At 40.3% G+C, this 18,666-nt stretch overlaps 1 protein-coding gene across 4 annotated transcripts in view; it reads right to left on the bottom strand.

The window, feature by feature from the left end:
• The window catches only part of IFT122 (intraflagellar transport 122), a 107,210-nt gene that overhangs the window by 75,516 nt on the left and 13,028 nt on the right, over positions 1–18,666 (bottom strand). For 3 of the 4 annotated variants that reach the window (XM_089520648.1, XM_089520622.1, XM_089520630.1), the window contains exons 8-12: positions 15,836–16,003; positions 13,213–13,288; positions 7,893–8,084; positions 5,547–5,685; positions 497–699 (exon numbers count right to left, since the gene is read on the bottom strand). In XM_089520648.1, coding sequence (XP_089376774.1) covers positions 497–699; positions 5,547–5,685; positions 7,893–8,084; positions 13,213–13,288; positions 15,836–16,003 — 778 coding nt within the window. The remainder of the gene's footprint in view (positions 1–496; positions 700–5,546; positions 5,686–7,892; positions 8,085–13,212; positions 13,289–15,835; positions 16,004–18,666) is intronic. The other variant, XM_089520640.1, reaches the window with a different exon arrangement.

Genomic DNA, 18,666 nt, shown 5'->3' with positions numbered 1-18,666 from the left:
GTACAGATGCACAGATCAACAATCTGTGCCCACACACACTACACATGTGCTTAATGTATCACATGAATTACTCCTACACCAATGGGTTATTGTGATGCCACACTGAGTAACAAGGTTGCGATAAAAAACATAGTTTTTATGAGTGGCACATTTATTTTTGTCCGCTGCTTAGAGTTACAAGTTCAAAGTTATTTATTTGAATATGCACAGTAAGGAGATCCAATCCCCCATAAAAAACTGGTTTTTCTTCTAAAAACGTATACATCCATTAGATCAATACCAGAAATATATAAGGAAGCTGTCTATATAATACTTGAATTCAAGGAATTCAAACACTATTTTTAGGACAAAGTACATATGAAATTTCAGATGGAATGGGACAAGAAACACACACTTTAACAAACAGTTGCCTCAGTTTAATATGACAGACAACTCTGAAATAATCTAGCACAGCAAAGAGGTATGATATTTTTAGATGTGATTTTCTGTTCCTTACCTGACATAAGATAATATGCTCAGAACATACAACCAGCAAGTTACATTCAAACTTTTTTGCTATTTTTTCCTTCACACGGTAATGCATGTCTGATGAGTCATCTGAATACAGTTCATAAATCTGGATTTTCTCTGGCAACTGGATTGCTAATCTGTTTTTGTAGATTGCAATTTTCTTCACAAGCTCTCTATTTTTTATTCTAACTGAAAAGAAAGAACATTAGTAAAAAAATAGTTTGCAAGGCTGAATTAATGTTATGCTTATCTAGAGTTACAAGAAAGATCTGATAATCTAGTGTTAGTTATTAGCATTTCATATATTATCAGTGTACACTGTAATTTAACGAATTAAACCTTTTTGAAATGGCATCCTCTCCATAAAACCATTACCCAAATCTTTGTCCTACTATTCCAACCCACCCCCATACTTCACTTAGCCTTCTTCATTATTATTATTATTATTATTATTATTATTAACCTTTATTTATAAAATGCTGTAAATTTACACAGCGCTGTACATACAATCTTTTAGTTAGACGGTTCCCTGCCCTCAGGCTAATTATTATTTTTAATTAGACAGTTCCCTGCCCTCAGGCTAATTATTATTTTTAATTAGACAGTTCCCTGCCCTCAGGCTTAAAATCTAAAAAGACACAACACAAAAGGAGAAGGGAATGGTGGTGGAGAAGGGGATCAGGTCCAGCAGTTCTTCTCTCCCTCTGAGGCCTGGACCAAGGCAGATGGACTAGAAGGAGGGCTGTGCTTCTTAGTTTAGGCCAGGCCTGATGGAGCTGGCAGGTCTCACTCTCCCTCTGATGATGTAGATGACAAAGGGAGGGCTCATCTGCTTGCTCTAGGCCAGGCCTGATGGTTGCCTTCCTCTGGACATGCTCCAGCTTGTCCACATCCTTTCTAAATTGTGCTGCCAAGAACTGGACACAGCATTCCAGGTAGGGCCTGATCAAAGCAGAATAGAGTGGCACTATTACTTCCCTTGATCTAGACTAGGCCTGCATAACATATGGCCCAGGGGCCGCATATGGCCCGCCAAAGGTTATAGGTCTTAGATATTCCCTGTGAACAGCTCTGTTGCAGCTGGCTCCACTACCACTTGCAGGTTATCCTCCCTTCATTGGCTCCCCTTCCCCTTCCGCATCCGGTACAAGCTTTTATTATTGACTTTCAAAGCCCTCCATGGATTGGCCCCTCCTTACTTATCTGACCTTCTTTCTCCTTACATTCCTACTCGCACCCTCCGCTCTTGTAGTCAAGGTCTCCTGTCACAGTGTAGGACTACCACTGCCCCCTCCCGAATTCGTCCCTTCTCGCTTACTGCCCCTTACTCCTGGAACCTTCTTCCCCCACATGCACACCTCATCACTTCTCTACCCAGTTTCAAAACTGAGTTAAAGACTATATTGTTTAGAGAAGCATTCCCAGAGGCTAGCCCCTCTCTGACCCAGGAAGCCTCCTTTTAACCATTAATTAAGAAGCCAAGCACTTCCTCCAGTCCATCTGCCTTGGTCCAGGCCTCGGAGGTGGAGAACTGCTGGACTTGATCCCATTCCCCACCACCACTCCCTTCTCCTTTTGTGTCATGTCTTCTTAGATTGTAAGCCTGAGGGCAGGGAACTGTCTAATTAAAAATAATAATTGTAAGCCACTCTGATAGCCTTTAAAGCTGAAGGGCAGGGTATAAGTACTCTAATCAATAAATAAATAAACCAAAATGGTGAAGCGTCTGGAAATCATGTCTTATGAAGAGAGACTTGGGGAGCTGAGAATGTTTAGCCTGGAGAAGAGATGGTTAAGAGGTGATATGATAGCCCTGTTTAACTATCTGAACAGTGAAGATAGTTGAGAAACTCTCAGACCAGCTTCAGTGGGACAGGGAAGTGACAGTGCAACTGTAATGCTTTGTCTGCTTTCCTATACTACCATTTTCATCACAGCTGGTGCTCCAAACTTAGGGCTGAGCCAGTTTGAAGAACACCTCAAGGTTTAAATAGATGACATACTGAGACTGAATTTAGAAAGAGTGCTCCCTCAAGTGGTGAAATTCACCTAAATGCAAAAAGGTCCTATCTCCCCACACATACTACAGGTTGAACATCCTTTACCCAAAATGCATGGGACAAGAAGTGTTTCAAATTTTGGATTTATTTCTCTTTTAATGTTCGCATATACTGTACATAATGATACACCTTGGAGATGGGACCAAATCTAAATACAAAACTCAGTTATGTTTACACATAGCCTGAGAGCGATTTTGTACAATATTTTAAATAATTTTGGTCTCCAAATAAGGTTGATTACACTGAACCATCAGAAAGCAAAGGTGTCACTATCTCAACCACCCATAAAAAAGCTTTGAAATTTGGAGCATTTTTGGATTTTCACATAAGGGATACTGAACCTATACACAATTTGAACTTCTTGTGCACTGTTTCAGTGATATGAACTGTAAATCCTGATGCTTGGCTCCTTACCATACAGATAAATAATGGAAAATTCAGCTTATCCCCCCCCCCCCCCCCGCCCTACTGCTTTTCTGTTTTTCACTATTAACTTTGTAAAAGAGAGCTGCTATAATATCTTTTCTTTCTTTTCAAAAGAAGACTTTGATTCCTAGAGTGGAAATATGCCACCAACAGAAGCGGTTTATCTTGTTCAGTGTGTTTAAATGGCAACAATCCAAAGGATATAGGGTTTGGGAAGAGAAGGCAACTGGTGAATCAGTCCCTGTCCTGCCCATGTCCCAAAGGATGATCCTATGGGTAAAAAGTAACTGATGTAGAGCTGTGAATTATCTGATAAAATGTTCTTGTTTTTTCTTCCCCATCTGTACATTTCCCTGAGCAATGGGCGACTAAACAAAGCAGACGACTAAACAAAACAATATTCAAGTAAGGAGATGAGGCTTGGTTTCAGAGGCAGCTTGAAGAGTAGTGGTCAGTAACATTTCATACCTTATCTCCTGGACTGGCTAAAATATATATATCTAGAAAGAATTCACCATGCACTATTTTTTCACCTCAACCCAGAAATGAGGAGTGAAGCGTGGTAAAAAGGAGAAAGGAATATGTGCACTAGGAAGATTTGCATCTAAATATATACGAGATGCAGAGTTACAAAGAAATCGTCTTCCCACTCTGAAATAATTTCTCCAGACACACAGCACCCGTGTAAAATGTATTTATATTCCCAAAGTTAATTTCTGAACTTTGTGTTTCATTTAGAAATTGGGGGGGGGGGGGAACGTTAGGCCTCCACTGTTGGTAGGAATGCTAATTCCTTGTCCCCTTGTTTCACATTATTTGGCAGATTATTCAGTTATAATGTCAGATAAATCCACCCTTTCACTCCATTACTGTTATTGCCATCAACAATTTTAAGTTAACATTAAAACATAACTGTCAATAACATTAAAACAATTTAAAACATACAAGTTAACAAACTGTACAATTAAAAGAACTAAAGCATCAGATTAAAAACCAAGTTGCCTGCCAACAGAAGGAAAGAAGGAAGGGACCATTCTAGCCTCCTTAGGAGAGAGGTTCCAGAGTCTAGGAGCAGGCAATGAGAAGGCCTTTATTTTCATAGTAATTTTGAATAGAGAAAGATAATGCTAATTTTGAATGAATTATTACTTTGGAGGATGCATACTGAAATACTGTTATTTCATAAAGAGAAGAGTACAGTGCAAACACATGCAAGCAAAGTAAAAAAGTATGAGAAAATTCCCCAGAAAAAAGGTACACAGAGAGTGACAAAAAGCTGAAAAGAAGAATATAGAATGATGAGAAATACTTGGGACACGCAGAACTGCAATTGCTTATGGAACTTCAATTGTAAACACAACCTTCATACGCAGGTCTGACTGCCGAGGCTCTTATTTCTAAAGCAATTCTGTTGCTGGAGGGAATATGTGCTAGCTTCTAATTATAAGCTCAGCATCTCATCTCTTTTGATCCCCAAATCCCCCGTTAACTCTTTAAAATTCACTTTTTGAACTCTCTTCTGCAGTATCTACTTATTCCGCCCCCCTCCCAAAACCCCAACAACAGCCTACAATCATCCAGGATTCCTGAATCTTCCAATCACACTTTGTCAAGGACAGCATGATAGGAGAGGGGCTATACACTTCTCTATGTATTGTATAAAAATGTAGAACTAGCTGATGAATGGATATATTTCACTGGTTCGATCAACTGTGTAAAGCAATAGTGTAGATCTGAACACTATTTAAAATATAATCTAAATCCAGACTTTGCTTCCGCATGCAGAAAGTAGAAGATAATGGGGTGCCAATTTCCTCCCTTTCCCTGGGGACCCTTATGCCTTTTGAAAATCTGCCGGAGGAATTGGGGACTGATGGGAAAGAGGGGGGTCGACAATACTCTACTTTCCTTCCAACACTGAAATCCCTCTGGTAGATCAAAGCTTCCCAGAAACAGAAGGCAACATAAGGTAATGCATAATTCCAGCCCTGCATCTTCCATTCCTATGCCTTAGGGTAGCCTACAATTTAGGATCCAAAACAAACAATAAAACCATCACATCAATAAAAAAACAACTTAATAAACAATCAATTTAATAAGCAATCACTGGCATCAAGAACAAAAAGCTAAAATAACATCCACATCAAAACTGGGCCTGCTAAGGATGTAAACTCACAGCCTGGGTGCCGAGTCAGGGCATAAATGACGCAGCACCAAAGGAGCGCTATTTGTGGCTCCTTTTTGCACCATGGAAAGGCCAGATCAGGGCTGCAGCATGTGGTTGCTGTGGCCCCAATCTGGCAAAGACAGAGAAGGCTTCAGGCCACCCCTTCAGGGGCTGTCTGTACAGCACCTCAGTTTCCTGAGGCAGCAGAATATATTGTTTCATGCAAAAGGAATATCCAAGGAACACAGGCAAAGAAATATATTCCACATAAAGTTGTTGGTTTTTTTACTGTCAAAAAATGCAGACAGCTATTGATTACTGGTGAGAGGCGAGGGACCCTCACCCCCAAATAATAAGCTACATGAACGTCTGCTAAAATTTACCTTTCTGTTCAGTGATGAGATGCTGAACTATGACATCAGTCATACTGTCTCTGTAAGCATAGCGATCCTTATAAAGGCCATGGACTGTACTGAAAATCAGTTGATAAAATGAAATTGTTCCATCCTGACTTCCTACTGCCTGAAAAGAAAGCAAAAGATTACTAAAAGTTCAAATTCATGCATAAGTTAACTATAAGTTTGAAAGACTGAAAAAAGCTCAGAATTTACTGGAAATGTCATTTTACTTTGCATGATATGCAGAGAACTGTAGTTGTTAAGTAACTAATAAAGGTGAAAATAATCTAAGATTACTTGACCTTTGCTGAAACTTCACAGAGGTCAATATCTTTTTCCAAACAAGCAAACAAGTCTCAGAAGGAAAGGGAAAGCAAACAAGAGAATTTTGTGCTCCAATATATTTATTCAAAATGTAAGTAATGCTAGTTATCAGTGAATTTTCATTGCAGAGATCTGTTCTCAGACATCTTGTCTGTAGCTGAACTTAATAAAATACACATTTTCTTTAACTTCGTGCAGCCCCATATATAAATCCCTAGTGTAATAAAAATTTGCAATAGATGTATCTTATATAATTGTGACAGTCAGTCTCATTCACCCAACTATTTTTCTCTCATGGCAGCACAATGGGTCTTTTTATCCCACCAATGCCACTAATATGTGACGGCTACCTCCTTAGCTGCTACCAATAACTGATGGGATGCTGTGTGAGATTTCCCCTCCGAATCCCCTGGTTAGTTTTTTCTTATTTCACCTCACTGCTTGCCACCAAATTGCGTGATGAGACTCTCGAACTCAGATCCCTTGCTTGAGTTCCTTCCACACTTGCTCAGTCGCTCAGGTGCCACTCTTTAGGAAGATAGAGCACTCACTATTTTGAGAGTTCCCAGCGATAAAAGTATTATTAATTCATGGTAGCGTTTTATTTATATTTTCTTAAAATATCTCAAGCAACCACATGTTCAGCCAAAACAAAAAAGAAACTTTATTTACCAGATGGTTGGTTACAGTATCTTTCTTGTGGCTGTTATTCAGAATTGATATGGTGTTTATTTGCTTAAACAGTTACAAAGATTTACAGTATCTGTTACTATATTCTATAAGTGGTCTCTAGGTTACAGTTTCACATGAAACTTTTGAGTAGACCCTGAGCTTTAGAACTTTGTTGATACTTATGATTTTCCTAACCACACCTATTCAATTTCCACATTTGACCTAAAAGAGGCCATACACCCCTTAAACGGTTTATGGTAGTTTCCCCAGCCTTTTCCTGGCTGTAATCCCTCAGGATTTTCTGGACACCATTTACCAAGCACTCTCCTAGTTCCTAACCTGAGAACTCAAAATCCCTATCCAACAGCTTCTCTCAGCAGTATACTTCAGCCTCCCTGGCTGATAAAGCCCCCTCAGGGTCAAAAAAACCTTTAACTCTAGTTTTAAGCCCAGTCCTCATCTTCCTGTCTCATTTTATCCGATTCCCTATCTATCTACATATGCCTCACTCAGCCTATTCATACCCGCTCCTGAGAGTAGCTTCCACCTTTTCTTGGTTAAATTCCCACTGGCTGTTGCCAGGCTCACTCTGACTGGATACTGTCAATGTTCCAATCTGCCTTTTCTCCACATTATATAACAGATCAAGCTAAACTGATCAAGATTTAAATAAAAGAAGCCTGTATATAGACCCTTCAGGAAATTACAGAAAATCAAGGAAACAAAGGCCATGAAAGTGGGGAACTGAATGTCAGAACAGCCACCAAGATGACTAACAAGGAGAGAAGAAGGAAAATGGTCCTTGTGATCATAATGAGGTTGCTCATTATTTCCTAGTCAGAAAGAAAGAGAAGGTGGTTTTTTGTGGGTTTTTCAGGCTATGTGGCCATGTTCCAGAAAAGTTTCTTCCTGATGTTTCGCCAGCATGGAACATGGCCACATAGCCCAAAAAACCCACAAAAAACTATGGATGCCGGCCTTGAAAGCCTTTGATTTTACAAAGAGAAGATGAAAACCCAGTTGCAGCAGCAGCCCAAATGAAGTCCACTAGGGTTCATCATTCTCTCTCTGTATTGCTTCACACATTATACTTTTAGGTTTACACCTAAAATTATAAATACAGGTAAGAATTGAAGTCCATCAGGGTACTGTGTTATCCTGTATGCTTGAGCTTCTTCACACTATGGGAAATGATCCTAGAAATGACATCTGAAAAAATGTAAAATGCCATTTCAAAATGGTTCAGCCCCTCCAGACTAGATTGCTAGAACAAAAGCAAGGATCTAAAAAGAGAGGGAAAATGTATGAGCAAGGTTTCTGCAAGTAGACTCTTACCACGTAATTGGAATCTGGCTTAGCTTTACATGTCCACACCCAAGTGTTCTGTTCTCCTATAGTACCCAAGCGCACTCCATCCTTTGTATAGAGGGATACTTGTTTGTCTGAGCCTCCAAGCAAGATGTATTCACCCTTTGAAAAATAGCTAACGCAGCAAGGGTCAAAATTCAGGACTCTATCCTTTCCAATCTATAAAAATATGAAACAAAGTATCAAAATATTTTTTAAAATCATGCATCTTTGAAACTATATATAATTAATAAAAAATCTAATGTAAATGTGACATACAGATGAGACCTGCTATAGTAACCTTTTATTTTCACAATGCACACTTAAGCCAGAGACTCTGGTCAGTGTTTAGCACTGTCAAGGTATAAGTCTACCTTCTATGTCATTTCTGTTCCTCTAGCTAGAGTGGAGGGAGCCCACTTACAATAATCCTGTTTATCAATCCTTGGCTTTGAAACAGACTATAATATTGACAATTGGCACAACTCAACACATCTGTGGAAATACGCTAAAGTTACACCTGAGAAACAGCTCCATTTGAATTAGCCAAAGATTAGGAGGACAATGCTTTCTCTTTCGTTGCAAGTAGACTTTGACTCATGGCAACCCTGTGGATGAGACCTCTCCAAGGACCTCATCCTCAACCTCTCTGCTCAGGTCCTGCAGGCCCAGACCCGTGTCCTCCCTCATTAAGTCTAACCATCTGGCATGTGGTCTTTCTCTCTTTCTCCTGCCTCCCACTTTTCCTAGCATAATTGCCTCTTCTACACCCTGGTGGTGCAGTGATTAAATGCCAGTACTGCAGCCACTCACTCACAAACCACAAGGTTGTGAGTTCAATCCCAGTGAGGGGCTCAGGGTCGACTGAGCTTTGCATTCTTGCGAGGCCGATAAAATTAGTACCCAGCTTGTTGGGGACAATTAGCTTCTAGATGTAAACTATTTAGAGACTCCTTACTGCAATATGAAATGGTATATAAATGAAGTTGCTATTGCTATGCTAATGATTTTTTTCCCCTCATGATGTGGACAAAAAACAACAGAACAAAAAACGGGAAAGCACATATTCACATACAAGAGAAAAAGGAGACAAAGACCCAATGGCTGTGTGATGGTTCAAAAACTTTTATTTCTTAAAAAGTCCAATGCCTTTCAGCCTTGTCACCATTTGGCCTTCTTCAGGGGCTATCACCAGAAATTTCTGGAGTTGCAGTCTGCACTCTCAATCTCTGAGTATTAGAGATCCTTCTAATACAATGCGCCCGCGCCATACGTGGACGCGCCATACGCGGCCTTGAGCATACGTGCTTAAGCCGCGGCGCGCGCGCAGGGCAGAAGAGGCGGCGCGTCCCATTCTATTGAATGGGCGCATGCGCCCATTGCGCCCACACACACCCGCGCTGCCGCGCATGAGCCCCATTGTTTCCAATGGGGCTCAAGCATAGGCGGAATTCGCCTTACGCGGAGGGATCCGGAACGGATCCCCCGCGTAAGGCGAGGACGCACTGTACTCAGAGAGTCCACTTAGATTAATTGTGCAGATTTTAAGACATAAAAGGTTTTGGACCATCACACAGCACGTGGGGACTTTCAAAATACAACAGTCTCAATTTAGTTATCCTGACCTCCAGGGATAGTTTGGGCTTGATCTGTTCTACGACCCATTTGTTTGTCTTTTTGGCTGTCCATAGTATCCTTAGCACTCTTCTCCAAATGGTTTGATTTTCTTTCGATTGGCTTTTTTCATTGTCCTATTTGCACATCCACAGATTGATGGGGAATACAATGGCTTGGAATACCCTCACTTTAGCTTTCATAGGTATGTCTTTACACTTTATGATCCTGTCCATTTCTTTCACAGCTGTCCTTCCCAATCCTATTCATCTGATTTCTTGACTGCAGTCCCCATTCTGATCAATATTTGAATCACGATGTGAGAACTCTTTGACTATTTCAACTATCTTGTTATCTAGGGTGATATCTACTTTGTAACTTGTAAATTTGATACAAGTTTTCCTTATGACTTGTACAGACACTAGCACTGGAGTGGGAGCAGCCATTTCAACAACTGTGGATAGAGGGGCATATGAACTGCGGAGTCACTGTTAAAATCATGAGAGAAGAGAAAGCCATAAGGTATAGGTTGCTCCAAGCTGCCCTCACTTTAAATAGTCTGCATAACTTTGGTAACAGGTTCCCTTAGCTAAAAATCATGCTGCTGAATGTCATGTTGATTAATCAGAAAACAACCTTGACCCTTAATGAGCATGCTGACCTAGCTTGTATTATAAAGACCTAGCTGGGTGATGTTGAAGTGCTAATATCTTCCAGAATTGTCTTCCTGGGTTTTCTGTGGAACAACAGGCAAAGGCTGGGGAGTAGGGGAAGTGGAACTGCAGTGGTCTGTCGGGATTCCATCTCCCTCAATAAGTACCCCACTCTACAGTCTACTGAGTCTGAGTGTATTTAAAGGTTCATGGTGAGGACAGAATAGGAATTCTTTTGGTGTACCCCCTACTCTAGTCTCCCTTCTTGAGATTGCTGAGCTAGTCTCAGCAGTAGTGATGGGAGTCACCCAAACCTGTGCTGGAAGACTTAAACATCCATGCAGAGACCACTCTGTTGACAGTAGCTGAGGACTTCATGTCCTTCCATCATGACCATGAGCTTGTTACAAGTAATTTCTGGAGACACCAATATTGCCAGCCATACTCTAGATTTAATTTTCTGTCTTGAGCTGGATGTTGGTGATCTGGGGTGGAGGAATTTCCTATAGTTGCACTGCTGTAGACAGATCACTATCTGATGGGTTTAGACTCACAGGGACTTGGAGCTTCTGCAGGTGTGAGGGGAAAACCAATTAAGATGGTCTGCCCCCGAAGGCTTATAGTTCTGGATGGATTCTTGATCCTCTTGGGGAGCTTCCTGTTGTCAGGGAAGGTGATCCTGTCAAAGCCCTAGATGACTTCTGGAATACAGAAATGGCCAAGATGATGGGCACAATTGACCCTGAGTGTCCTCTTTCATGGAGTGGAGCTAAGTGAGCCTCCAGGTTTTCTAGGGAGTTTTAAGTGATTAAATGAATGGGATGGAGACTAGTGTGACAATGACAGGTGACTCAGAATGAGTCCAACCAAATACATTCTAGAGCTTATTGGAAAGCCTGTGCCATGTTGTGGCAGCAAAGAATTTTTTCTTCTCTGCCACTATTGCATCTGCACAGTGTCATGTAACAAAGTTATCTCTAGCGGTTGGGGCTTTTTATGTTCTGCCCCACTTAGCATCCCACTGTGAACAATTTGTGTGACATCTGAGGATAAAACTGCTGAGATTCACTCAGACCTGGATGTTATAGTGGATGTAAACTTGGCTCCTGCTTGCCCTATGTTACCGGATACATTTCAGTCTGTGCAAACAGATTATATGACAGCATCTCAGCTCTAGGAATTTCTGGATGAAATGGATTAATGAGATCTATTTCAATCTGGCTTCTGTCCTGGCCATGGGACTGAGACAGCTTTGGTTACCTTGATGGATGACTTATGCAGCGGACTAAATGAGTGGAGTGTGTCCTTGTTGGTTCTGCTGGACTTTTCAGTGGTTTTTGATGCCACTGACCATGGTAAACTTTTAGGGCAACTCTCTGTGATGAGACTAGGGAGCACTGTTGAATAGTGATTTCCATCATTCTCAGAGGGATGGACTCGGTGTGCTGGAGGATGCCTGTTCATTATCCTGGCCCCTGGCCTGTAGAGTCTGTTTAAAATCTACACGAAACTGTTAGGAGAGGTCATCCAAAGTTTGGGGGTTCAGTGTTACTGGTATGTTGATGGCATCCAACTCTTTTTTCCACCTTATTTCAAGGAAGTTGTTTCTATACCAAATCAGTGTCTAATGTCAGTAAGGGATTGGATGAGGATGATAAAACTGAAACCTAACTCAGACAAGACAGAGATGCCTCTAGCCAGTTGTAAGGAAGATCAGGGAATAGGTATTCAGCCTGAACTGGATAGGGTTACACTCCTGAAATTTCAGGTTTGCAGCTTGGACATATTCCTGAACTCAGATCTGAGCACTAATGTGCCAGCTGCACCCATTCCTTGAGAAGTCAGATCTGGCTACAGTAACACATATCTTGATTATATTCTATTTGGGCAACTGTGACACACTCTACAAGGGACTGTATTTGGAAACTGTTCAGAAACTCCAGGACGAGCAAAACACTGCAACTAGGCTGACTGGGGCTGGTAACAGGAATCCCCTGTTGAAACTCCTCTAATGAAACAGCTTCCCTGGCTACAGATCCATTTCCAGGGAGAATTTAAAGTTCTGGTTATGACCTTTAAAGCCTTACATGGCTTTAGTGCAGACTATCTAAAAAATCATATCTTCCCATAAGAAATAGCCAGAGTTCTAAGATCTTTGGGGGAGGCCTTTCTCTCACTCCCACCACTTTCATAGGCATAGATGGAAAGGACATGGGAAAGAGCTTTCTCGGTGGTTGCTTCTATATTGTGGAACTTCTTTCTATAGGAGGTTCAGAGAAGCCCCTCTCTGCTCTCTTTCTGCTTACAGGTTAAGATCTTTTCATTTAAGTGGGCCTTTGACTCATTTTTCTCATATGTCAGAGCAATACTTAAATAAAGTGTGCTTCTATTTTTATTTTGTTTCATCTTTTTAATTACATTTCATGTGTGTTTTAATAATGTTTTAACTATCTATTTTAAACCGTATATTTTTAGCTAAACTGTTATTTTAAATTTTGAAAGCTATCTTGGGTCCCTTGGCAGGAGAAAAACAGAATATTAAATTAAATAATTAATTAATTAATACAGTGTGCCCACATCATACATGATAGCCTTTAGGGCTGAAGGGTGGGGTATAAATACCATAAATAAATAATAATAAATAATAACAATCATACGCGGGCACCTTTTATGCGGTTTTCAGCTTATGCTGAAAGCCGTGCGAAAGAAGAAACAATGGCACGCCACGCGTCATGCACGAGCCCCATTATATCCAATGGGGCTCGAGCATATGCACTATTTCCCTTACACAGGAAGGTCTGGAACGGATCCCCTGCGTAAGGCAAAGGTGCACTGTAAAATATAAATAATAATAAAATATAAATTCTTGCAAAAATACTATAAACATACTACAAAAATGCAATAAAAGGGCCAGAAAGCAGACCTATGGTTTTCAAGATTCTGCTACATGATAAGAGGAACTATTAACAACCAACATAACTTCACAAGGAAGAAAAAAACAAAGTATGTTTTCCAAGACAATGTATTAACATATAACTTACTTGCTTGCCACTCAGCTGATAAAAGGAAAGCCTTTGTCCCCAATCTGCCACAGCTAAGATGTCATTGTGTTCATCTCTGCCAAGTACAAAAGAAAGCCCAATTATGTTATGTAGTAAACAGCCCTCCTCAACTACAAGCACCAGATAGCCTCTAGTATTTTCTACTACAATGACATATGTCAGACAGCAGTAGTATCAAGAGCACTAAGGCAGAATGACTGCATGAAATTTGCACCTGTACTAAAGAAACAGATTTTAACCCAAAAGGACTGATAACAAAACACCTGTGATGGTGAGGTTTCTATGTAGTTTCTTATCTCTTAAATGTTTGGCCTGGTGGGTCATAGATAGCTGTCTAACAGTTAGATGGTATGACTCTGAGACAGCTGTCTATGTCCCATAGACAGATCTATGCCCCCCTATCTATGTCTAACTCAATCCTGTCTATATTGACTGGCAGCAAACCTCTGCAGTTTTGAAGCAGTGTCTTTCTCAGCCTTACCTGGAAACACCAAAGACTCAAAGTAAGATCCTTGGCATGCAAAGCATGTACCCTACAGCAATGGTGTGATACACATTTCATTTTATTCTAAGCATTGTGAAAAAAATGAGATTTTAGCTTGCTTAGAAATTTACATAATCTAACTTCAATTTGTAAATGAAGTTGGCTTTAGCAGTCACTGGTGGTTAGGAAATGCATCTAACTCTACCTGCTCAAGGGAAATACAATACTGTATATCCAAACTTAAAGCAACATTCCTTCATTTATATTTAAAGTGTAATGCTCAAATTTTATACTTCTATAACTTCCATGATTCAACACACACTCTGGCCTCCATGTTGTCAAGACTCCTCCCCTGCAGTATATTTTGCCTGCCACCAGGACTTACCCCTGGAATCTCTATTGCTGATCTCCATCTTCCATTGCATGAAACACATCCATCAATCTCACTCTCATAGAAGAACAGTTACTCTGTCTCACTGAATATATAATTTTGCTTCACACAGCTGCACATAACTTGACAAATCACAATACATACACCTCTGGAACTAAAATATTTCTCCTATCTCAGCAGAAGTGTCTTATTTTACTTCAGTTATCCTCCTGAAACTCCGTTGCTCAAAATTTTAAGTAAACATTTGTCTATTTCTAAGTCACAACTTTCTATTTAATTGGATTTTATGAAACAATTCTATTCAAAGAAAAACACTACATATGTCAGCTCAGGAGCTCAGTTGACCTGTATAGCATTGACCCATTCAACTGCTTGCTGGAACTCAAGGGAGCTTCTTCATGTGAGCTGAAGATTCCTAGAATCAATCTGTGTGGCAATAGCATGGATATTTTCCCAAACATGCCCCACACCAGCTTCCTCCAAGCTCTGAGAACTTGTGTCAAGCAAATGAATTTAGGAAAATATGAGACAAATACACTGGAAACATGAAAATTCAGATTAGAGTATTAAAAATGAGGTCCCACAGGGGTCTGTTCTGGGCCCAGTGCAATTCAATATCTTTATCAATGACTTGGATGACAAAATTGGAGGCATACTTATCAAATTTGCAGATGACACCAAACTAGGAGGAGTAACTAATACACCAAAGGACAGGATCAAAATTAAAAATGACCTTAATAGATTAGAAAGCTGGGCCAAAGCTAACAAAATGAATTTCAACACAAAGAAATGTAAGGTACTGCACTTAGGGCGGAAAAATGAAATGCACAGATATAGGATGGGTGACACCTGGCTTAACGAGACTACATGTGAAAGGGATCTGGGAATCCAAGTAGACCACAAGTTGAACCTGAGTCAACAGTGTGATGCGGCAGCTAACAAGGCCAATGTGATTTTAGGCTGCATCAATAGAAGTATAGTGTCTAGATCAAGGGAAGTAATAGTGCCACTCTATTCTGCTCTGGTCAGGCCCCACCTGGAATATTGTGTCCAGTTCTGGGCACCATAATTTAAAAAGGATGTGGAGAAACTGGAGTATATCCAAAGGAGGGCGACCAAAATGGTGAAGGGTCTGGAAACCATGCCCTATGAGGAATGACTTAGGGAGCTGGGGATATTCAGCCTGGAGAAGAGAAGGTTATGCAGTGACATGATAGCCCTGTTTAAATATTTGAAGGGATGTCATATTGAGGAGGGAGCAAGTTTGTTTTCTGCTGCTCCAGAGACTAGGACCCGGAACAATGGATGCAAGCTCCAGGAAAAGAGATTCCACCTCAACATTAGGAGGAACTTCCTAACAGTAAGGGCTGTTCAACAGTGCAACAGACTCCCTCGGAGAGTGGTGGAGTCTCCCTCTTGGAGGTCTTTAAACAGAGGCTGGATGGCCATCTGTCAGGTATGCTTTGATTGAGATTTCCTACATGGCAGGGGGTTGGACTGGATGGTCTTTGTGGTCTCTTACAACTCTATTAATCTATGATTCTAGGAACATGTTGGAAAGGTCAGCATGGGCAACATTGTGAGATTATTCCTGAAGAACCTCAAGGAGTCACATAATGTTGCTCATATCGTGTTAATAAAAATACAAACTGATATTGAGATTTCAGAAGGTTACGATTTAAATATACAACTTTATACAAGTTCCAAGTTTTACATCCTTGACTCACGAGCTGGCATTCCTAGGACTCTCATCTTCCTCACGTTCTTCTTCCTCTGCCTCACTACCCTGACTACTGCATGTGATGGACTTCAGAACTGGTATGTCCTCTAAACAGGTGTGACCTCCCTCCTCCTCTTCTTCGCTGTCTCTAGCAGTCCAGAGATTCTCCCATCGACTGTAAACATCAATTGTTCATTCATATAACCACTGCTATAAAACTCAAATTTCAAAATATATTAATGCAAGCTTGACTACCCTGACATTAAAGAAAGATTTTTAAATGATCCTCTATGAAATTTATTAATTGGAACATTAAGTCCTTATCAATGCAAAGTCCTTTATTCGCCCAGTTAGGACACCATGGCTCTGTGGGGTACAGCAACATAAAGAGAATGCCAGGAAATTGTCAAACTGTCAAAACACTATGCCTTCCAAACACTGAAAGGTTAAGAAACTGGATGTAACATTTGTTTTACATGTACTTACCAACTTCTTACATGAAGTACCTACAAAATTGTTTACATACATACCCTGGTATAATTACATGTACCAGACAGCCAAGATTAGTTGAAGTGCCTTGTTACATGTACACATAATGGATACTTGCTGCCGTATACAGTGTGTAATGGTTCTTGGTCTTTATGCCTTTAGATGACTCCTCTCCCATATTTTACCATTATCACTAAATTAACCAAGAGTATCTTGTGAGATTGCTATCTGTCAAAGCAGCTAGGCAAACACAGAGGCACTCTTGGCAGCTACGCTATAAACTCACTTTGCAAAGACTCCCTTTGCAAAGAAACTCACTGGACTTTCAGAATTTTTCAGTAACATTTGATTATCGCTAAACTTGCTTTTATGCAGTGGATTATGCCGAAAACAGGATCAGAGTTATTACAAATTCAGTTTTTCCTGTTTATTTTAAATGGAACATGTTTTACATTTGTTTTTCCTTGAATTAGTGTTACCTTCTTTAATGAGACAGGAAGGGCTACAAAGAACAAATAGACTTTTAAATTACATCACATAAAATGTACAGGGTTTATTCCAAAATAGTCGTCCCTCCTGATTCGTGGGGAATCTGTTCCAGACACCACCACCCCACAAAATCCGGGAAAACGCCGATATTCAAGTTGCCATTTATTTCAATGGTGGTGTGCTCCTGGGCGCATGCACCATTTTGTTCCTCCCTGCTTGCCATCCACAAATGGGTGAGACCACAGACTCCAAGTCCATGAATCGGCAGGGACGACTGTATTTACCTCCTACCAATCTGAAAAGATAGAACTGATTAATTATTCCATGCTTTATTTCTCCAATGATTTCTCAAGACTTGGGTATAGTTTAGCTGTAACAATTATTCATGCTTTCATTCATGGAGTTTGAAACTTGATAGTCCCCCCACATAAAAAATAGTTTTCTCAGTTCCTTCAATATGGATTTTTTAAAAAAATATGGTCATGCATTAATTGTTAAAATTAAATGCAGAGACTAGTGAGCAATGTTTGTTGTTGTTGTTTTCCTTATGGAAATGGGGTTTTCTTGCCAAGAAAATGGGGTTTCTTGTTTCTTCAGAGGGGGTTTGCCATTGCCATCCTCTGTGGCTGAGAGTGTGATTTGCTCAAGGTCACTAAGTGGATTTCCATGGCCCAGCTGGGATTCAAACCCTAGTCCCACAGTGTCCAGGTTCAATGCCAAAACCATTACATCATGCTGTGAAGTGTAGACACCAGCAAATATAAATAACAGAGCCACTGGAACATTTGTGTAAGCTGTAATTTTGTATAATTATCAGAGAAATATTGTATGTATTTGGAATATATAATTACTTCATGTTTTCAATAATAATAATAATAATAATAATAATAATAATAAGTAATGTGAGTCAGATAAATGAGAGCCAGCCGGTATCCTAGCTAGCCAAGCAACTAGGGACATAAATCTACTTTTAACAGCCATGCACTCCAAACAGTGAACTACAAAACGGGCCAATTCTGGATTGTTAAAACAGAAGGAAAATCACTACACGGGTTTTTTTTCTGCTGTGATCCAATTTCTTTTGCATGTCACAAATCATCCCATAACATTTTGCAATTAAATGTATAGGTGGTTCTCCCCAACAGCTAACTGTGGGCAATCACAGCCAACCACTGGTCATATGTTTGTTGTTGTGTACCTTCAAGTCATTTCCATTTTACAGTGATGCTACAGTAAACCTATCACTGAATTTTCTTGGCCAGATTTGTTCAGAGGGGAAGGTTGCCTTTGCCTGCCCCTGAGACTGAGAGTGTGTCTTGCTCAAGGTCAGCCAGCGTGTTTCCATGAACAAGCAGGGATTCAAACCCTTGTCTCCAGTCCAGAATCATAGTTCAACACTCAAAGTACTACATCATGCTGGCTTACTGGTCATATAAACTTCTTCTATTTTTACAATACAAAGAACTTTGGTCATCATTTCTGACCTGGCTTCAGGCCCTGATCTGAAACTGAAAACCTTGACTGCCTTTGTTAAAGACCTATACTGGGAACTAGACAAAGGTCAGCACTTCCTTCCTAGTTTTGCTGAAACTTTCTGTGGCATTCACTATCCTCAATTATGGTGCTTTTCCTATATGATGATGATGATGATGATGATGATGATGATGATGATGATGCTTTATTTATATAGCGCTGTAGATTTGCATCTGGAAATACAGTGGTTCTGATCCTCTCTTGCTGAACAGTCTCAGAAACAGGTGCTGGAAGGTCAGTGTTCAACCCTGTTTTCTAATATCAGCAAGAAATGGCTGGGATAGTTTAGGTTTAAATGGTCTCATCAATATGCTGAAAAATAAACAG

This window comes from Sceloporus occidentalis, unplaced genomic scaffold (assembly GCF_023333645.1).
Source record: "Sceloporus occidentalis isolate IW3139 unplaced genomic scaffold, rSceOcc1.0.p SCAF_1, whole genome shotgun sequence".
Taxonomy (NCBI): domain Eukaryota; kingdom Metazoa; phylum Chordata; class Lepidosauria; order Squamata; family Phrynosomatidae; genus Sceloporus; species Sceloporus occidentalis.
This window is presented reverse-complemented; position numbering and strand designations above follow the sequence as displayed.